Source organism: Drosophila miranda, chromosome XL (assembly GCF_003369915.1).
Source record: "Drosophila miranda strain MSH22 chromosome XL, D.miranda_PacBio2.1, whole genome shotgun sequence".
In the NCBI taxonomy this organism is placed as follows: Eukaryota; Metazoa; Arthropoda; class Insecta; order Diptera; family Drosophilidae; genus Drosophila; species Drosophila miranda.
In genome coordinates, this window is record NC_046673.1 from 14,201,966 (window position 1) to 14,225,131 (window position 23,166).

Genomic DNA, 23,166 nt, shown 5'->3' on the forward strand with positions numbered 1-23,166 from the left:
CAGTAACAAAAAACAAGAAACAAGAAACAACAGAGATCCGAACAAACATAACTACTTTATACCATATCTAGATCTTTATATAAACTATAGCTAGCTATATACTACTCTCTCTGTTTCTTTATCTCTATCCCAGATGTATTTGAGAAAGTTTTTCTTTTCATTTTCGAAATTAACCAAAGAAAACCACAAGAATACCAACCAACAAGAGATACAGTCAACACTCAGACACAACAAAATACAAATAATAATGAAACAATACAGGATAACAAAAACCTGCTTAACCGAAATTGTAAAGCTAAGAAACCAAAAGTTAGAGCTAAATAAAATAAATCATTGAGCAAGTATTGCTTGGAATTGCTTAGATCGATGCGTGTCAGGGAACTACATACATATATTATGCTCGTATTCCAAAATACATGTACTCTGAACACTCTTCGATCTTTAAAGCAACCGAACCAAACCAAACCGAACCGAACACAGCGCCCACTGAGCCTTAGAACCCAGCTTTCCAGCGCTATCTGTATCTATCTATACCACACACTCACTATATATCTCTCTCTATCTCTCTCAGTATATATAATATATATGTATCTCTCTATATCGCTCTCTATGTCTGTTTGTCTCACTCTAACTTGTGTATTGTGTTTGATTTTATTAGAATAAACGTAAACAAATTTTTAACCATTTTATATAAGCAGTTCTCTCTCTCTCGTACATTTTCGCCACATTCAATTCAATTCAATTCAATCTCCAGCTCACATAGATTTTTCACCACGTAAAATACCTAATTCTATTAACATTCAACTATATATTCAATTAATTTCTATATTGTACCCTCACTCACTCAATCACTTCACTCTATATCTCTGTTTCGATCTCTCTTTCTCTCTGACTCTCGCGATCACGATCACGATCACACACACGAAAGTTCACCAACACCAATTCAACTCACCAACACCACCGATCACGACCACGATCACCGATCACAGCCTATCACAAAAAACTCACCAATATCACGATCACAATCACGATCGCGATCACCACTCACCAACTCACCAACAAGTGCAGCTTTGTGGCTGTAGCACAAATGTTTCTCTCTCACCCCAACACAGTCACAACAGATAATAAAGATCACCACGATCACAGATCACAGATCACCGATCACCCACCGATCACCCACCGATCAACCACCGATCACCCACCGATCACTGACCGATCACTTCACTGCTCTCACCACTGCAGCAAATTTCAAACTCAGTATTCACCACTTAACGTATTAACTAACAAGAACTCAACTCACCTTTTGCTAAAGCCGAAACGAAACAAAGAACCACAAACCAGATCAAATCAAATCAAAACCAAATTCCAATTCGTTTTCCAACACCAAAACCAATAAAGAAAACCGATCCGATTCCAGAAACCAACCAACAAACCACTCACTCTGAACCACCGAATCACTCAACCAATTAATTGCATTCAATTCCGATTCAATTCTCAAATTCTCAAATTCTGAAGCCATTATCGAAATTTCACAGGTCTCTCTTCTCATTCTATCTATCTCTCTCCGTCTCTCGCTCTCTGTGTGTTCCAAGTTTTTGGTTTGCCTTATTTGTTAACCAATTTCAAACATAACTAGTCAGCCAGTCAGTCAGTCAGATCAATATCGATAAGTGGTCATCGTTAGAAATCAAGAAAATTCGATAGCTAAATTTTGATGCGAAGTTCCATTGGTTGTCCAAAACTGAAATTAACAAACAATAGAAGCGGCCCTTTCTCATTCTCTCCTCATTTCAATCGAATCTTCTATTAATCACTTCAGTGGCCCCCATTTCAATGCGAAATTTGCATTCCCAGACAGTTCAATCACTTTTCGTTTCTCTCACACCTCTCTCAATATCTCTCTATCTCTCTCTCTATATGTCTATCTCTCTATCTCTTTCACATACACACGAATCTTAGCTTTTTGATTTGTTTCTCCTTTTTGTTGTTTTTGTGTAATAAAGAAAGGGCTAATGAAGAACCAGTCGAAACAATTGCTGTGACACCTTACTATACTTACTTGCTTAGAATAATCAAAAAAAGAAAAGAAAAAAAAATGAAAAAAGTAAACCGGAAAAACCGAAATGAATTCGAGAATTCTCAAAATGCAAATTGTATTTATTTCGCATTAATTTTAATACCCACAAACAAGGCTCTGCTCTGTGCTCTGTGCTCTCTGCTCCGCCTTCAAATTGAACAGATACTCGTAGAACAGATTTGCCGCAAGGAGTTCAGCTTGAAAGTGGAACGGAAACGGGCACGGGCACGGGCATGGGCCCCCGATCTGAAAATAAAACTTTGTACTGTGTCTGGAGCAAGTTTTTCCCCCTGTATTAATTTGTAAGCGAGAGTTAACTAGATAATTGTAAGGCCCATCAAAAACAGAACAGAAATGGTTGAAACGAGTTGAATTACCAATCTATATCTAGCTATATACATATACATATATGTATGTACATATAGTATATAACCAGACAACCCCCCAGATATGAAAAGCACTCGAGTACTATTCGACCATAGTCTCGACTCCATTCAGAACAGACATAGCAAAAGTTTTGCGTTCCAGAAGTTTCTCATCATCAGTTTGATTTTGTTCTTTCGTTTTACTTTCGATCGATTTACTTGAGCCACTGTCAAGACCCTCAATAATAATGTTCTTTCTCTTCGCCCACTCCAAAACCAAAATCAAACCAAAACCAAAACCAATTCACACACAACCCAAAAAACAACTCTGCGATATCGATACTTGGCGCTCGATAACAGGTGTCTCATGTCAAAATCGATTCACCTGTTTTTCGCCTGCACACCAACGCAACGGTTATATTACTGATCACATTCTCGATTGCTGTGACGACGCGGCAGTACGTAGGAAATCCCATAGACTGTGTACACACAAGGTGAGTGCAATCAGCTGATTTCCTCAAATGAATCCAATATACTACCATATATCCTCTTTGGTAACACACAGAGACATTCCCGAAGATGTTCTCAACACATATTGTTGGATACACTCAACGTATACAGTGGTCGATGCGTTTATGAAGAAGCAAGGTTCCGAGGTGCCTTTTCCCGGAGTTCACAATTCACAGGGGCGTGGCCCTCTAACAATAAAGCACACAAAATATTATCAATGGGTAGCGTTTACACTATTTTTTCAGGTAAGTTTATCCCAGCCATACAATATTTATGTATTTAACTCATAACGGTAAAAGCTTCAAAGCTTTAAAGCTTTTTTCCATTTGGCGTTGAAACTGTCTAAAAGCTGCTTTTGGCTTTTGTCTTTCATTTGAACTTTCATCCTATACCTGAAAGCTTCGCAATGAAAGCTTTGAGCTTTTCAGTTTGTTTCGAATTAACGGTGAAAGCTACGAGACAGTGGTTTGGGGGAGTATTTTTTTTTGGGTGTTGTGTCAATCTATAATTTATTATGGAATTCGTATATTTCCTGAAAAAAGCGAACTGAAGAAAAAGCAGAGGATAGTTTTATCTAGTTAAAGCTTTGGTATTTTAATTATAAATTATAATTAATTATAAAAAATAAAAATTAATAATCATAAAAACGCTTATATAATTCCTTAATTTACATATATTTACCTACATGTGTACAATTTACATAGACATATAAGATGGAATCGTAGATCTAATAGAGGAACAATTTTTACTAGAATATATACATTTTTATGCCTTTCTGGCTGTTCTATCATATCCTATCTGCATTCATCTAGAGATGAATTCCTTAATGTGTACAATGTACATACTTATTTATTAGTTGAAGATTACATAGAAGATGGAATCGTAGATCTAATGGAGGAACAATTTTTACTAAGAATATACATATTTATGCCTTTCTGGCATTCATCTAAAGAGTCGTAGGAACAGAAACCTTATTTGTGGGCCAACCAATTACTTACCCATAAACATACAAATACTAAATATCATTAAGTGAAATGGATAGTCTGGTATTACCTTATCATTATCGCCTCGAAATTGGCTCGCACTGATGTCTGCATTGCCTAGAGGCTGTGAAAATCTGGGAAATCAAGAGCCTCACATTTTGGGGTGAGCTATGCCGATGGGTTGGGTTGGGGTGAGAGTGGGGTGTGTCAGCCCCGTCTAGCCAACCGCTTGGGAATCGCGTTTTGTCATCATCAACAATGAATGACCTTTCGCACGGTGCTAGGCGTTGTCGCGTCCTTTTGTTGGCCATCAAGAAACGCTGCTGCTGCTGATGATGATGATGACGATGATGACGATGATAGATTAATGCGACACAGACGCTGCAGTAATAGTCGCAGTCCGACAGTATTCCGAGCACACTGCTCTACGGCAAAACTCCAACTCCGGGCTGCATTTTTGTGCATAATGATGATGTTTCGTGTGCGGCATCCGGGGAACCGAAGCCAGAAGTGTGGGCACCTATTTTTGGACTCTCTCTCCAGTTCTACAGATACTCGTATGTTCGCCCGACCCAACCCCAACCCCAACGCCAACCCCAGCCCGCACCGCCCGTCTCTAGATGTTATTATATTTTCGATGCCGTTGTCTGCGCTATTTTTGTTAAAAAACAGAAAATGAAGGGGAAGGTGGCGGCGTTGGCGGTGGAGGTGGCGGAATGGGGAATGCAATCGCTTGACCCCGTTTAAACCTCACCGATGGAATCGGTCATGCCACTTGATTGGGAATCGGACTGCGTTTTCTGGTTCTGGTTCTCATCGCAGGCTCCTTAATTTGAACGTCTTTTATCAGTTTTATGCGCAGTGTTTGCCTGTTATTTCGATTAATTTTATTTATTTACGCCGCTATCCCGTAGCGCTTGGGGGTGCTGAAAAAATTATAATTTATGTTCTGAGTGCGGCCAACTACCAGCTTCCAACAGGCATCCACCTCCACCCGTCCATGTGGTGCCCCTGGGGAATACCCAGGCCAAGAGCTGCGTCTCGTTAAATTTTGTTGATATCCAATTTTACAAATCATATTTCTTTTCGATCGCAACAAGAACTGACGCAACCATTTGACATCGCTCATAAAATTCTGCGTGTGCGGTGGTTCCTGGCCGATCATAAAATCATAACGAGCCAGAGGTGCTGATGGACGCGGCAACATGCCACCAACTAGTTCATCAAAGTGTTTTTCTTTTTTCGGTCTGGTCTGCAACATGAAACTACATAAAAGTGGGAAAATTACTGCCCCTGCGGTAGATCAGAGATCTTGGACTAATAAACCAGAACCTCGGAAGACTAACACTAAATAGATCAACATACATATGTATATGGGAAGCAGACTCTTTTCAGCCTCTTACACTTCCAGAGAAACTCAGAATTTGAGAGGATTTTGTGATATTGTTGACCTTTAAAACCCTTTCTTCCAAGCGTATGATCGGATGTGATGAATGGAGCTCAGATATCGACCGAAACTGAGATATAAGGCCTTTTCCTTTGTGACTTTCCAGTATTAAGTCTAGTGGATTTTCCCTGGGCCTGTTCCTTTTCCTTTCGGACACTCATGGATCTCTACGGGCCTTCTCTCACTGACGAATGGAACCATGTTCTCCTTGGAGTCAGACCAGGTTTAGAACATATCCTTTTGCGTATATGCATAGTCTATTCCTTAGGCCTCAGCGGATGCACCTTGGAGGCGGTTACTCGAGAGACCCATGACTAATTGAATGCCTTGGACACTAGCTACCTTGGGACCCTTTCATTCTCTCGTACTCGGATCTTAATGCAACATTTGGCGCTGGGCCCAAAGAGAGAGAGAGAGAGAGGGAGACTGTCATATCCGGGTAATGTTTTCAGTGTGCATTAATGAGGCAAGGCCTTTCCGGACATTGTCTTAGCCAGCAACAGAAACAGAAGCAGCAACAGCGACTGTCTGCTCTAAGCCAGGGCCAAGAAAACATCTCTTAATGGCCGAATTATGCAGAGGGATCTGCTCTGCCATTGTCTCAAGACGACGAGGACGACGACGACGACGGCGATGATGCTAGGCGTCTCACGTAGTGCCTCAAACCAATTGAATTTTGATGGCTATCCTCCATTTGCCATTCTCAAATTGAGCATTTCCCGTTTCCCATTCCAAGTGACAGTTGCCGTTCCCATTGTGTGGTGTCTGCGGCAGCTGTACGTCATGGAGATGGAGATGGAGGACTCTTGGGGCCTCCGGGAGCCTCCTCTGACAACTTAATCAAATCGGCAAACGGATATGGCAGACAGTTTTTATTTCCATAACTCCAGCTGTGACAATGCCCCAACGGCCGACCGCCATAAAACTCCAATTGATATGCCCTGCATGATGTCTAGGCGCAAAAATCAAAATACGCATAAATTCCATCTTCCCATGTCCCATGTCCGATAAAGCATGTCGCATGTCCAATGTCTCCTGTCCCATGTCCCATGTCCTGCACAGGACAAAGAGCTTTGTCTGCCTGATTGCAGCAATAATGAGCGGAAATCGCACAAACAACAACGCGACAAGGAGCCGCACACTCGCCCAACAATACAAGTAGGAAACCCTGCGACACGTCGCACCCAATGCCACGCCACGCCACTCCACGCCAATGGTGTCCTGCCCTGTCCTGTCCTGTCCTGTCCCGTCCGTTCACTCAGCTCCAAGCCATCTCCAGCCCCAGCTCCGACTCCAGTCCAGCCTCAGCTCCAACTACTTCTCTGGCGACTGCGACTGCGACTCCTTCTTCAGCTGTTGTCTGTTGTCGCTTCAAATCATTGGGCATCGGGTCTTGGTCGGGTTGTCGTGCCGCCGCTTCGTGGGTAGTTCGCCACTCGCGAGCGTGCGAGAAATAAATGTCGAGTATGTAAATAGTTTGCTCCAATGCACACTGGAACGAGGCTCATTCAAAAGCAATGATCAGTACCTATTACTGATTATTTTTCCCCAGAAATGTTTTGGGCAAATGGTTTGTCACAGACAACAGGGATCTTGCATTCTCAATTGATAAATGTAGTCCGAAAAATGGCCAGCTGTTCTCTCTTTCTATTGGGAATGCTTTTAGTTGCCCTTAAATTGAATACAATTTATTTAAAATATTATTATTATTATTAATTATTATTAAATAATGCTAATAGCTAGTTAAAACTAAATATTAACAGAAGTTGGAGCTATAGCTACTGAGGCCTTAAGCTCTAGGGTAATTGGGTCAGATTTTATACATATATTAATATTTTTTATTTCGTTTTTTTGTTCTTTTTTTCATTGATCATGCATTATCGTGTATTATCGAATATTTATATGTTCTTTAGATGATTATGTTTTTATTGAAATGTGCCACTGTGCCTTGGGCCCAAGCAATGTTTTGATGAGGCCGAAGTCCCATTCTGATGGGATGCTGCCGCTGCTGCTACTGGAGTGGGGATGGGGTATGGCGGATGGGGGGGGGGCACTAGTGATGTACTGGTACTGGAACTGGGCCCATTGTTGATGCTCTTTTGGGGCTGTCCACAGATTGTTGCAACTGCCACAGCAAGCGCGAGCGTCTCGCCGCCAACGTCCATTGTTGTTTACGGCCGCCGAATGCAGCCGTGGAGTGGCAGTGGCAGAACAGTTCCCCTTGCCTCTCCGTCCACCGGAAGTGTGCGTGTCTCGCGAGCGAGTGGGGCAGGCCAGCAGCCAGCAGCCAGCGAGCGAGACAGAGCAGCCCCAACGCCAGAGAGAATCGGAGAATATGCTGCCACGCCTGCTGCGACGCTGCCTGCTGCCCAAAAATTTGTTGGCAGCGCCGAGATCTCTGCCGGAGTGTGCTCTCTATCTCCCTATGGCTCTATGCCTCTATGCCTCTCTCTGTCTCTCTCCTTCTGGTTGGGTGTGTGCTCTGCTCTGCTCGATTCTGGCCTGGTCTGTTCGCATGGTCGCGGACCTGGCTTCTGGCCGGCTACCCGCCAGTGTCTGTTGCGTTGGCAAAGTGAACACGCGCGCGTCTCTCCTGTTCCTCCTGTTCCCACCGTTCACCGCTCACCGCTCACCGTTGCTGCTCCGTCTCCGGCTACGGCCACGCGACTGCCTGCTTTCTCCGTTGATCTCCAAAAAAAAAGAAAATAATACAAAATCGAGCAAACACTAGAGAGGCATTCGAGTCGAAAATCCGGGATCATACAGATATTTCCCGATAAACGAGTTGTTTTTTTTCTGTGCCTCTGTGTTGTATCGAAAGATGTGAGAGCAGGAGTCCCGGAGTCCGGATGAGGGAGTGCTCGACCATGTCGGACACGTGACACGCGCCTGTCCCGCGCGATAGCCCACAACAATCAAATCAGAACAAGCGAAATCGTAAGGGCATCCTCCGATGATTGCAGTGCCAGTGTTTTTCTATATTTTCACACAATCAACACAACCGAAGACCGAACCCATCCGATCCTATCCGCTTCGATTCGATCGGTGTGACTGCATTTTCGGGGCAGAGAATTGGATGTGCGAGTACATACAGAATGCGATTGGTATTATTATTGTATGCCCACATGCCCACATACATAATTTCTGCTCGTATTTATATGTGAATGCAAAATACCCATATATCGTACATATTATACACACGTACAAGTATATATGTGTGTGTGTGGTGGTTGTGGGGGTGTGGGAATGGCCACCGCTTCATCATAATTAACTTTTACAAAGTAAATAAACTAAAAGCGAACCCCAGTCGAATGGAACTGCCACGGGGGCCATGTGTTCCGCCCGAAAGAAACCGAACCGATCCCCTGAGAAATTGTACAATTAAAATTCGCAAATATTAATGAACGGGTCGGACGGGTCGGACGGGCACGGGAGGGCATCGAACATTTCTGACTGTTCAATCACCCGCAAATCATCACCCGGCCCTGGACCTGGTCACGCCTACTACTTCCTCCTCACAAAGTCTCCGTCTCTCTGTCTCTTTCGCTGGGTTTTCTGCTCTCTCCAAAGAAAAACGAAAACGAAAATGCGGAAAAAAAGAATCGTGTTTTTACGTACACGATTTTTAATTTTTCATTTTATTTTTATATTTTATACGACGCTCGACGTCGGCGTCGAGCAGCTAGATTTTTTGTTGTTTTCATATCATTCACACATTGTTTGGAATGAAATATTAAGTTTTATCATCCCCTTGTTTGTAGTATCATCGAAAGTGTTTCGTTCTTTCTCCATTTTCTTTGCCCTCCATTTATTTATTTATTCAAATATAAAAAAAGAACCAAAAGAGTTGAGAGAAAACTATCCTAATGGATCAATGGGGTGTTTGGAAATGAATGGATTCGACGGATGGAAATATCTCTATCAAGAATCTGAATGGAACTGGACCAAACCGTTTAAATGAATGAATCGAATTGGATTCGAAATTTCAGTTCCATGTCAGTGGTGATTTTCCTGGATTATGTGGTTTCAGGCCCTATATATGGATCCTTCATTCTTTTTTACATTACTATATACCCGGGTCTTAGGAGCTTCGCTTAGGAAATACTTTTCTAATCTTCATCTTCAGCCCAGAATCTTCAGTAGAACATTGTGGAATAAATATATTTCAATCATATATAATAAAGAATGATTGAGGCAACTGTTAAGACCAACCAAAATATAGGAAGATCTTGGGGTCTTAAGGGATTCCGGCCCTATCTTTCTCAATAAACTTTTGAGTCGCCGCAGAATGTGCAATCGTGAATTTGGGATCTCTTATTGATCTCCATTGATCCCTTCAGCTGTACGAGTATTCACATTTGGTAACACTTTGGCAATGACACTTCCATGTGGGTGTAGTCCTGTGTCCAGAGCACAAGTCTGAGGGAGGAACAGCAAGCCGCAGATCATTTACCAAAAGTGAACTGAACTTTTGAGCTCTTTGCGCTATTGACTCTGAAAATATTGAAATCAAATTGAATTTGGTTTTGGTTTTGATTTTGATTCCCCTTTTCGGGGCCAGCAGAGACTTCAAAGTGTGCTGTGGCCTCTTTTGATCGTTTCTGGAAAGGGGAGAAGGAGAATGTTTTTGTTAGCCGTACCGCCTGCCTGCATTGGAAAGTGAATTCGATTTCGAACTAATTTGATTTGAGCAACATTCAAATTGTTGTTAAATTTTATGCTTCACGAGATCAATCTCCTCAGAACTTTTTGGTTTTTTTCGCCTGGTTTTTCCTTCTGGTTTTTCCGGTATGTCTTGAGGTTTTATTGTTCCATTGCTCATTGGGCGGCGAGGAAAACCCAATTAGTCATTTCCTTCCAACAGACCCATCTCCCCCTCCACACAGATGATGCTCTCCGTCTCTTTGTTTAACTTTCTCCTGATATTATTTAAATATATTTTGTCAACACACAAAAATCCCACAAAATAATTATAGACAAAAGAAATTATAAAATTAGCCAGGGATCGGTGAAGGAGGAGGAGTGTGGGCACGCGCTGGGAAAACAAATGAAAAGTTTTTCATTTGGGCGGGGTTTTCCCCCCCATCCAACCTCCTCTAGAATGCATCGCCTTCCCGGTTTTTGGGGGGCTATTATCTCTAGAGCATGCCTGGCATATTTCACAATGCCGAGCAACCAAATATTTTCGTTGAAATGTCAAGTGCAGGCAGGAAGGCACAGCCATAGGCCATAGGCTGGTGGCAGTGGCAGTGGCAGGGGCAGTGGCAGGGGCAGGGGACCCGTGTGTATGTTTTTTATAAACAAATCTGAGACCGGTCTGGATTACGAAATAGATTAACGATTTTCCTTGCCTTGGCCCAAGATCCAGCGAGATCTTTTGGTGCTGTTGCTGGTGCTGGTCAGCCTTCGCCTTTGACTCTCGCTGACTGCCAGGCAACGTGTGCGTATACGCAATTTTTGGCCAGCATCTTCCCGGTCTTCGATGCCCTGCTCTTTGCAGTGGATTTTGTGCCTTTGAGCAGACGTTTGCCGCTACAGAAGGTATTAATTGAATGAATGTCCGATGTCTATGTCTACCCTTCGTTTTGTCGATCTGAAAGTGTATTAGAAGCTTCGGCCCCTGAGGACAGACTTCCTTTCCTCTATGTTTGTTCGATTCTTTTCGCTTTCGATGATGGTTTCCCCGGCACCCCGGCCTCCGCCCCCCCATCCCTCATTTTATTATCGGCTACTCGGCGGGGAAATTTGTTTATAAACATTGCAATTTTAAAATGTACAGTTCATTTGGAAACTGTTCCTCCTCTTCGGACTTTTTGTTGTATTTTTTCGTCTCTACGTCAGTCAGCATAAGTTTATGAACATATGTGGCACGTAGCAAGGAGCATGGGGCACGGATAGGCAATGGGGCAGGGGGGGCACTGGCCTTAGGGATGAGGCAGGGCCATTTAATGCCACATTTTATTTATATGCACGAAGCGCTTTTTATTTGTTTTGTTTCTTTACGAAATTTCAATGCTGTCGAGCATACAAAAAACTACCGCGCGTCAAGAAAATAGTACCCCATCGTGGAAGACCCACGCTGAATCGTATTACTCGTAAAACGTGTGCGAAATCGGTTTGCACTTTGCTTTTGCCCATACAATTAATACGAGTAGGTGAAAGATTTGTGAAAATATAGAAAAATGTGCGCGCGCTCCCCTGTTGAGTAATCCGATTGCTAACCACCGTTTTCTGGAGCAGTTGATGCTGAAGAAGAGCCCGGTAAAAGCCAAAATTCAACTGATATCAGAAGCCAAGTTCAAATGTGAGAGAGGAAGAAGAGGGGGAAGCAAGCTGAACGGGAAACAGGAAACGGAACGGAACGGATCGGATCCAAAGATGCCCAGTTCTGTGACAGTGAAGCGCATAACGAACACGTCTCCGACCGAACAGTTTCAGTATCAGTATCAGCACCAGTACCAGTTGCAGTACCAGTTCGAACACCGGTTCCGGCTCGAATCAGACACGGCTGGAGCTGGAGCTTCTTTGGTTGCCAGTGGATCGATACCGATATCGATACTGATGACTGATGAGCCGATAATGGGCCTGCCGCGAAAGAGAAAGAACAGCCAGAACAGCCACAGTGCACAGCCAGTCGATAGCAAGACGCCAACGACAATAACAACGACGATAACAACCAACACGATACTCTGATAGCGAACACTATCGAAAGAAAGAAGGAAAGAAAGAAAGCAGCAAGAGAAGCGAAGCAAAGCGAAACGAGTGGAGAGTGAGACCAATCCGCGATCGCTAGCCTGCCCCCACAAACCATGTTAGATATATTTCGTGGATTGAAAAACCTTGTAAAGGTCAGTCACGTTAAAACCGATTCGATAGTATTCCGCCTGCACTACTCAATATCTGTGATGATTCTGATGTCATTCTCGCTAATTATAACCACACGCCAGTATGTGGGCAACCCCATCGATTGTGTACACACCAAAGATATTCCAGAGGATGTGCTCAACACCTACTGCTGGATCCAGTCAACGTATACGCTCAAGAGCCTGTTCCTCAAAAAGCAGGGCGTCTCCGTGCCCTATCCGGGCATTGGCAACTCCGATGGCGATGCATCCGATAAAAAGCACTACAAATACTATCAGTGGGTGTGCTTTTGCCTATTCTTTCAGGTGAGCAAATGCGGTTTCTTGGGAACTTACATCAGGTCATTACAGCCTCAGTGGATAGTCGATAAATCGATTAACAATTAATCAGCCCTAAGCTGATCTAATCAATTTCATTTCAGATACAAGTTCCAGCCCAAGTAATCCGATCTTTGATGCTATCCATTATCCATATATCTATGAATCAAATAAAAATCCAACCCAATGTTGGTTGCGCCTGCGCGCCAGTCCATAAATCCGTGGGCTATAGTTATTTGGGGCGTTGAATGATTTGATGGATTAAGTAATTAAGCGATTTTTCACCGAGAGCGATCCATTGAGATGTATCTATATATATATAGTAGATATATATATATATATATATATATATGTATGTGGTACCTCCCACACATGGATACGGATTTCTTTTCAATACAACATTTCAATTTCCAAATATTTGTTCCACTTTTTCTTCTGTGTTTTGCGGTTTTGGCCTTTTGAAACGGCCAAACAATTTTGTGGGCCAAATGAGAATGTTTAAGTATTGTATTTTCATTTTGTTATTGTTGCCGAACATCTCACTTGGGGCACACACAAGGCCAACGGCATTTGGTAGCATCGCCAGCATCGGCAGCATCAGCATGAAGCCCATGATAGTGCGGGGCCGTGACGTAGATAGCCGGCGAGCAAGAGCCAAGTGAGAGATGAATGTCCATTAATTTATTGGATATCGATGGGCAATATGAACAGCCGAGCAGCCTTACCACTGAGCCATTAATGTACACCAAAAAGAAAGAGCACCATTTGTATAAACAATATATATGTTGTATGCAAAATATTGAATATGATTAAATCATTAATTGAATAATCTTCGGAATACTTGGCACCTTTTCCCACTCCTCTGGCTACCCTATTACCTCCCTCTCTACCTCTCTCTCTCTCTGTCTCTGCCCCACCTGTCCCATGTCCCCCTGTTCTATCCCCCAAACTGTCATCGCTAATTGCTGGCACCGCTTAAAGGAGATTGATTGTGTCATGGATGCCATTTTAGCCATCCCCATTCCCATTCCCATCTTCCGCCAACGGTGACGTCGCTCCTGCCCATATGGCATCTATAGTTAGTACTATACGATATGGTTTAGGTACAAGTGTGTATATATACACACACCATATATACATATAGATGAAAGATATACATGTAGATGCGATGCTGCTGCTGCTGCTGTGCGACGATTACACAATATATCTTCCCGCTAACAATGTACAAATATTAAATGTATATTTTTATCACACTTTTTGTCAAGCGTGTCCCCTCATGGAGGGGGAAGAGTGGAGTGTGTGTGTTGTGGCAGGGGGGTATGGAGGGGGGGAGGGGCTACGTTTCTCGGTTAGTGTCACAGAGCGATTATAGAGACGTTCTAGTCACCCAAATTCCTATAAATACATTTATTATGGTATTCTCCCTGCTTAATGACGCGTAGACGCGTTTCTATAATTTACACTTTCCCCTAGCCCTAATTTTTGTTGTCTACGGGTGCCCTGCCCTGCTCTGCCCTGTTCTGTTCTGCTCTTATGCGATTTATTAATAACAAAAACGAATAAAAAATGCCGCCGATCGTCGATCACTGATTGTTGGCATGAGAGGGGCACCAGAGTCGGCGGAGGAACACCTCATATGATTAAATCATATGAAACGATTGTTTATAGTATGTATGCAGAAACGTAAAAACTCAATGGTCAACTCAATAGCACCTGCATCAGAGGATCGATCGAATGGGATTTTTGGAATAGGAGTGGGTGGACGGCTAATGGCCAGATCCATCATTAAGTTGGACAATGCAGCCATAAAATAGAAAAGCCTTAGCCATCAATTTCCATTCTGATCCGATCCCATGCCATCGATCAGGCATTTCCCTCAGATATGTCAAAAATTGGCATTTCTCCTCCACGATGGCAGCCGCAGCGCCTCCTCTGGCCTCCTGCCTCCTGCCCTCTGTTTCTGGTGCTGCTGCTGCTGGCCGGGACGTCTAGATATTTATTGAAAAGGCGCAGACAAACATAAAAGTGAAATAATATTTCTGGCCAGATGCCAGGGAATTGCTGAAACAAAAAGCCATGGATATGCTAACAGGAATGGGTATGGGACTGCGATCGGGAACGGGAAAGGGAACGGGAACATCCATAGGCAATATGGTCAAAGGGAGCGGGAAGTTGAAATTGGTGGCGGAGGGCCGGAGCGGGGGTGGCATATGGAGGATAAAGTCAGACGGACGTCGCAGCAGAGTTGGGGGTCGGGTCGGTCGGCTGCCTGGACTGGTCTGGCCCGGCCCGGCTTGCCTGTTTATATTTGACTTATGTGCGTGTATTTTTGTCCTCCCTGAACAGAGAGGAGGCATTGTGGATGGGGGGATTCAATTTGGGGGGAGTTTCGTTCAGTTAGCGGCGCAGTCGCAGTGACAGCTCGAATCAAACACTTCCCCGGCGAAAATCAGACGAACATCTCTAGGAACAGTGGCCAAGGATGTGAGGAGATTTCAAGAACCAATGGTGGAAAGAAGCAAATATATTGATGATTCATAGAGTACTTTACAAATTATATGGAAGCAAGTATTTCCCCTCCATTCTGTAGTATTTTCCACATATATATGGAAGGTGTGTTCTTTAATTGTGTATTTCCCTCTGTTCAGCAGGTCTTTGGTGTTTTTTCCAAGTAAATTCTTATCCCAATCCGTACATTTGTAGAACCCAATTTAATGATTTTTCAAATGAGAGACCACTGTGCCTGGAATGACTTCTGTTTGACATGGACATGGACTTTGGCTTTCTTTTTCCTCCGATTGTGGGCTGTTGCATCTGCTGCCACTATGCTGTTGCATTTATGGGATGCTTTTGTGGCAATTTGAACGCTTGCCAAATTGCTTTCCACACACGCACGCACACGGGGCAGAGGGCGCGCAGAAGCGAGGGCGAAGGCGAAGGCGAGGGCGAGGGACGTGGAGGCCACCCTTTTCTTCGGGTCTGGTGTTTTCTCTTCCTCAATTTGCTCGGTCTGTCGTCGGGGAAATGCAATTTCCCAGAAGAGGAAGACCGAAAAGGGCAGACGCCTGATCCCAGACGTAGACGTAGAAGCAGACGCAGACGCAGATGATGGCGAAGGCAACGATGATATGATGATGGAGGCCAAAGAAAATCAAACGCATCATTTGACTTCCGGCAAGGCATGGTGGGGGCACGGGGCAGGGGCAGGGGCACGGGGCAGGGGCTCGAGCTTTCAGTGTGTGGCAGTGTGAGTGGCACGATACAATGCCGTCATTGGAAGCGATACAAAGTGCCGCAGATGTTTGGGGCCGGCCAACCAATTAGACCCGCCGAATACCGAACGACAATGGCAAATAATTTGAAATTCTCTATTATTGCAAGAGCAGAGCTCCCCTCCCCTCCCCACACCACCCCAGGAGTAGGAGGAGGGAGGCATGATTCCCATGTAAGCACCGCGCGTGCTGTGACGTTTGGGGTGCAAATATTTTTGTGGGCTTCTGCCAAAATCTACCGGACAGCCGCCAGTCGGGCGCCCACTAAACAAACTGAACTCTCACCTCGCTCCAAGGCTCCGCTAAGCCCCCAAAGAATCGAACGGACCAGAATGGCCAGACAACATATCCAGGGGATTAGCACCTGCCAGCGCGGGAGATCCCTCCCAGATGCGACTGGGCGACACATGGAGAGGTGCCAAAGCAAACAGACACACACTATTTACGCAATTTCGGGGACTCGAATAGTCGGGGATCACTGAATCTCCGAATCTGCGGCTAATTTACGATACAAGTTATTATTAATTTGTCATCGGGTCGGGGGCATCCATTCCCATTCCCATTCCCCAGTCAGCAGTCACCAGTCCGGCGTAACAACAAAAGCTAGATCCCGCCGACGGACGGACTTAGTCGTATAATTAAGAATAAATTCTTGTCGGCATGTCTGCTCTTGTCTGCTTTTGTCTGCTGTTGTCTGATGCCTGATGTGGCCCGATATCGTCCGATAGATATTGTGGTAGGTAAGCCCCCTGTCTAGCTGACTGCTCTTAATGGCTCATGGCTAATTGACATGACTATAAATAGGGGGCCTGGCCGGCTATGGAATTAGCAAAGACAATAAAGACAAAGCAAAGGGAAGGTCAGCGCCGGCCCCACTAACTAATGCCTTTGGCATTGTTTAACTGGAATCACCCGATGCGGAGTCCACCCTACTCTCGTCTTTCGTCCAACAACAGCTGGCAAATGTCACTTGTCTGGGATTTTTCTTGTTTTTACGACAGTTCCAATGCGACAACACGCCCACGGGCACACGGGCCCACGGGCCACGTCCACCACGGAACTCACCTTTGCAGATGTATTCTCACTCACTCTCTCGTACAATATATATATAAACATACATCGTCTATATGCTTTATATCATCTGTGTGTGCTCTCTATTTTTCCGCAGGCAATCTTATTTTATACACCAAGATGGCTGTGGAAATCTTGGGAGGGTGGCAAGATTCATGCGCTCATCATGGACTTAGACATAGGCATTTGTTCCGAAGCCGAGAAAAAACAAAAAAAGAAATTACTTTTAGATTATTTGTGGGAAAATTTAAGGTGAGTACTCTAAAATGTATCTTGTTAATTTATTAAGACCCACAAAATGGTTCCTCAAGTTTCTTTTGCCTTTAAATGTGTCCATAGCACAGCAATCAGCACTTTCGGATGAGCGGAATATTCAATATCTGACTCGTACTTAAACGTACATACAAGTTCCGAAACATTTCCACGAAATGCTAATATATTGCTGACATTTCCCTGACCAGCACTTTCATTGCTGCTAAAACGTTTCAATTCCCAGAAAACATTCTGCCCGATAATCAACGATTCTGCCCACGAATTCGAGCGTGACTCAGCCTCGGTTTCTCAGCAAAAAAAAAAAAGAAAAAAGACAAAGGAAACTTAAACAAGATTTGGCATTCGAATATAATTATTTACAAAGCAAACAAATACTTTTCACTGATTCACTTCTAATTGTCTTTTTTCGCCCTCATTCCTCCTACTTTTCCCTTTTCTCTTCCAGATATCACAATTGGTGGGCGTACAGATATTACGTGTGTGAGCTGCTCGCCCTTATAAATGTGATAGGTGAGTAGCAGTGCAGCACCGGAACTGCAGTCGAGTCGTGGATGGACGGATGGCCGGATGGACGGACGGATGGATGGAGATGATCTACTGGGATCTACCTAGACCCATTCAGATCTGATCTGCTGATCTCTTTTGGGACCAGATCTGATTGGGTCCGCCAATGTGTGTGTCTGATGGATGTTCCAATGCCTCTGATCTGTCTACTATAACTATTCACATGCCACTGATCTGCCTAGACCTACTCATATCTGACTTGAGTAGATTTATTCAGATCTAATCTGTTCTCTCGTTTGTCCGTCGATCGGTCTTGGGTCTTGAGCCCAAACGGGCTGACGATGTTCCAATTCCAATTCCTCTGCTCTCTGATCCACAATCAGAACTAATTAGCTTCCCGAAATGGGGTGACGATGTTCCAATGAATCAGCCTGCTCTTGTTTGACCTGATCTGATCTCGATTGGGATGCCAGGTGCCCGTGCCCGTGCCAGTGCCAGTGCCAGTGCTCGATGGCAACGTTAGTAAACAAATTTTTCGGGGTTAACACCACAGAGACTATCCACTCTCCTCTCGCACGTTCCGATTTCGATATTCTTTCTGCCGAAAAATCAATGACGAATTTTTATTGACTGACCGCACCGTAGCCGCGAATCAAAATAAACACAGATACATCTACAGCCACAGATGCAGATGCAGATACAGTGTATCCCGTACTTCTTTCTGTGTTTTATCTCGTGGCTCGGTTCTCGGGGCGCGCGCTCTGAAATCCGAAATCTGACAAAATAATGAACTGTCAGAAAACATGGGAAATAAACAATAATAATGCGGATAATGCGGGTTACCCTGCCCACATCCCTTCATCCCACAAGCCACACAAAATGGCTGACATCTCCCATAGACAATGGGCCGCGTTGGGAAACGCACTGCCTAATTGGTCTGCGATGTGACGGCTATAGGAGGGGACTGATGGATCTGCCGCAATCAATTTGCGGGAGGGATATAGGGATCATATAGCTGATCAATTAGCCTTATACGCAAGTAGATCCAGAATCGTTTGGATCGGATTGTAGGAATGTACTAAGGTCAAAGAACCTATGAGGTGTCCGACCAAGGGATTGGGCGTTGGGGCCCGATTTTTAGCTAGCATTTTATATAGAAAGTACGCAACTGAATAACAGTCGGGTGCTTCGACTAGTCTTTGCTATTAAATTCTTGGACATGAATATATCTTCAGAAAACAACGCACAGAGTTGTTGTTCATTGAACTTCCTCCACGGGTACAGCCACCTCCGGATAATAGCCCCCAATTAGCCCGAACAATTGACGTATCTATCGCCCACACCCCCAAAAAGTATCTTGAATTTGTAATTAATTGTACTGCAACCGCAACTGGCGGATAGGGGTTGGGTAAAGTTCGAGTATATTGATTCGGTTTCGAATCGTTTACAGTCGCTGATCCATCAGCCCGCTTCGGGCGTGGGTGTGGGTTCGCTGGCACCATGTGCCTTCAGCCGAGATCGAATCGCATAATTTACAAATTGTTAACACAGAATTAACACAGAGCATCCAAACTCGCATGGGGGAGGGGGAGAAAGAGAGGGAGATGGGGGAACCCCATCAATTACATGGCCCAAAGAAAGTCCGTGGAGGGCGGGTGCGAAACGGAACGGAACGAAACGGAACGAAACGAAGAGTGTTAGAGAATTGGATCTAAATTCTGTTTGTGTTTCTTTGCAGGTCAAATGTTTCTTATGAATCGATTTTTCGATGGCGAATTTATGACATTTGGCCTGGATGTGATAGATTATATGGAGACCGATCAAGAAGACCGCATGGATCCTATGATTTACATTTTTCCCAGAATGACCAAATGTACATTTTTTAAATATGGTTCAAGTGGGGAGGTGAGTCGCGAAAACAGTAACTGTAACTCTTTTTGCGGCCATTAATGTGCAATCCGTTGCAATTGTTATCTTTCAGGTGGAGAAACACGACGCCATTTGCATTTTACCATTAAATGTTGTTAACGAGAAGATTTACATTTTCCTTTGGTTTTGGTTTATCTTATTAACGTTTCTCACGATGTTAACGCTAATATACAGGGTGGTTATTATATTCTCGCCTCGAATGAGGGTCTACTTATTTCGTATGCGATTTAGGTGAGTTGGGGATTCCCCTTCGCTTCCTGGATACTTATGATTTCGATTCCAATTGCAGGTTAGTGCGTCGTGACGCTATTGAAATAATCGTTCGTCGTTCGAAGATGGGCGATTGGTTTTTGTTGTATTTACTAGGTGAAAACATAGATACAGTTATATTTCGTGATGTTGTACAGGACTTAGCGAATCGTTTAGGACATAACCAACACCACAGGGTGCCTGGATTGAAAGGTGAAATACAGGATGCATGATATTGGGAGTATTAGAAACAATACAAAATGCAATTTGTCGTCTCCAACTGAAAACCATCAAAAAAGTAACTAACTAAACAAACAAAAAAAAAAACAACTGCAAAAACCACAAGAAAAAAAAACACCACACCCACAGCAGCAGCCACAGCAAGTACAACGATCACAGCAGCAGCCGCTTCATGAAAAAGTTCAAAAACATGTTTAAAAAAGTCTAAAAAACGTATCTTTAAAAAATACAACCAAAAAAACTATCGTCAGCGCAGTCGCAATCGCAGTCATACATTTCAACTCAACTCACATCAGATATGAGATCAGATCAGATCAGATCCAGCTACAGACAGGAGCTGAGCAGCAGGACGGAGCAGAACGCGGAACGGAACTAACGATAGTCGATAGTTGATAGGAACACCAATAACGATAACTACAAGAACCATCGAGCCACACACCACACCACTAGAAGGAAGCGAAGCGGACTCAACTGTACCAGTGCGAGCGGAGGCAGAGGCAGAAGCGGAATATTCATGGTAAAAGAATAGCAAGAGGAACAGCAAGAATGAAATCAACCAGCAAAGCAACAACAACAGAAAGAAGAGTCGCTAGATCGTCAGAGATCGGTGATCGATCAGTCAGTCGTCAGTCAATCAAGAATGGATGCTATGCATAAAGCAGCCAGAGGAAAGAAGTGGAACGGGGACTGCCATTTGGGCGGTTGCCCCGGGCCGGACAATGCAACCGGATGCACGTAGCGCCTGCGTCCGGGCGCGTGTCACATGGATACAAGTCACAAGAGCGTGCCGCAACAAGCTGGCGCGCGATTAAATAGAAAAGTTGCCCCAAAGGACAAGTACAAGGAGTGTGTGCGGCCAAGGACATGGACAGACGAGGAGGTGGAAATGGGGAAATGGGTGTTAGCACCAGTGCTCTCGCTCTTGCTCTGTCAACTCTCAGAGCATCTCAATCTCACCCACACGGACACAAGCACACAGACATCACAAGGCATCAATCATACGCCCCGTAGAACACACACACACACACACATACACGGACACACACACACACACACACACAAAAGCACATCGCACTTTGCTTGTCATGCAGCAGTAACTAAACCAAACATCAACTAAGTCGAGACGACGCCCGCGGAAAATTGCATTTCTGTATTAACCCCAATATAAAATAAGAGGAGCTAAGAGTAGGCTCCACAAAACATCAGCATCGAAGAAGAAACACCAACAACAAAGTCACCAACGATGCGCGAAATACTGTAACAACAACAAAAACGAGAGTCGGAGATCGAGGAGAAGTAGAAGGTTAATCTCTACCGGAAAATGGAATCTCGGCCAGGCCGCAACATACAGTGGAATGTGGCAGCGAGAGAACAGGCGGCGGAATACTCGTAGGAAGCGGAATAAGAGAGGAAGCGGAAGGCGGAAGCCGGAAGTGAGATAAGCGGCAGAAGAAGGCAGAAGTAAAGGTTTAATTAAATTAAATTCAATTCAATTAAATTACTTATTACAATGATATCTTGAAGTGTTCATGTATTCGAATGTAGGTTAACTAAGTCAAGCATACAACAAATATGTAATTCTATGCATAGTATGTATATGAATCCGTATATATATATATTATATATATATTGATAACAACTTTTTTTTTCTAACTCTAAGCATTTGTATTACCCGCTAAACAAATGAACAACAAAACACAAAACACAAAACCACAAACAAATGAAATGAAAAACAAACCAAAAAAAAAAGAAGAAGAAGAACCTACAACAACAAAAAAATACCAAAAAATGAAAACCGAAAACAGAATTTTTTGTATACAAAAATGGGGTGAAAAAGAAAAAACACAAAAAAACCAAAAAACAATGAGCAGATAAAAGATAAACCAAACGAACAAAAAATATCAGTAAATATCAAGAAAGAGTTCAGAGCAATGGAAATGGGAGAAGAAGTAAAAAAACACGGAGAAAATACCATGAAATAAGCATTAATACCGAAAAAAAACCGAACAAGAAAACAAAACAAAAAATACACTTACATAATTTAATTAGATCGAAACTTTAGCGCGCATCATTATACATACAAACATACAAACATGCATACACACACATACATACATATAACCGAAACAACAAACAGACAGACTAAGATACAGATACAGATACAGATACAGACACTGACACACAGACGGAGACACACTCATGGAGTAATATTTTCAACTTATAAAAAGAGAAGACAAAGATGTTCATGCATACAACAACAACAAACACACACAGATACACACAAACACACTACACACACACATAGTATATAAATCAAATATATGTAATATTATCGATCATTCAGCAAAAAAGAGAGCAGCAAACATTCACAGCATAAATCAATTAACTCAACTAATAATAGAGCATACTCAGATAATTCTCTCTCTCTCTCTCTATCTCTCTATACGAAAATATGCCTAAATCTCAACCGCAACCACAAGAAAAAACCAAAAAAAAAAACAAAAAACCAAATAAAGAAAGAAATGGATAATGCTTTGCCACATAAATCAATTGTAATCATAATGATAATATAATTAATAATAATAATATGGATAATATTTCATACGTTTTTGATTCGACAATTCCTCCCTAACATAAAGTCAAAGGCATTGCAGCAACTCCAACTACCCCCGATCTGCCCCCCGCCCCCCGAGCACACAGATACTTACGTAGCCTTAGAGCCTAGGATCAACCACATCAGCCAAGCCACATACCATGTACATTCGTACTCGTAGATTCATCCACTCCACATAGAACTCGACTCGATTCGTCTCGATTCGATTTCATATTGTGCTGCAAATTGTAATATCCGTCCAAAGAAACCTTTTTGAAGCGCACCCTTTGAGTTCAGGCAATCTTCCTGTCTATCTGTCATCTGTATCTCTGGTTTTTTCATTCCTTACTTTCCGATTAGTCTTGCGTTTGCCAATTAAACCAAATACCAAAGTGAAAAGGACCAAATCAACAGTCACCAATGCCTCAAGAGTTTTCCATTTGCTCCAGAGATCACCCTTACTATCACCATT

The 23,166-nt window shown here is 43.4% G+C and overlaps 1 protein-coding gene across 8 annotated transcripts in view; it reads left to right on the forward strand.

Annotated features, from left to right (window-relative positions):
* The window catches only part of LOC108163995 (innexin shaking-B), a 194,295-nt gene extending 172,683 nt beyond the window's left edge, over positions 1 to 21,612 (forward strand). For 7 of the 8 annotated variants that reach the window (XM_017299567.2, XM_033399852.1, XM_033399874.1 and 4 more), the window contains 7 exons: positions 2,803 to 2,936; positions 3,008 to 3,197; positions 17,004 to 17,158; positions 17,625 to 17,689; positions 19,422 to 19,588; positions 19,665 to 19,843; positions 19,902 to 21,612. In XM_017299567.2, the coding sequence (XP_017155056.1) occupies positions 2,803 to 2,936; positions 3,008 to 3,197; positions 17,004 to 17,158; positions 17,625 to 17,689; positions 19,422 to 19,588; positions 19,665 to 19,843; positions 19,902 to 20,094 (1,083 nt within the window). In that variant the 3' untranslated portion in view covers positions 20,095 to 21,612. Of the gene's footprint in view, positions 1 to 2,802; positions 2,937 to 3,007; positions 3,198 to 7,882; positions 8,320 to 11,622; positions 12,552 to 17,003; positions 17,159 to 17,624; positions 17,690 to 19,421; positions 19,589 to 19,664; positions 19,844 to 19,901 lie in introns of those variants that run through there. The other variant, XM_017299576.2, reaches the window with a different exon arrangement.
* The last annotated feature ends 1,554 nt before the right edge of the window (positions 21,613 to 23,166 follow it).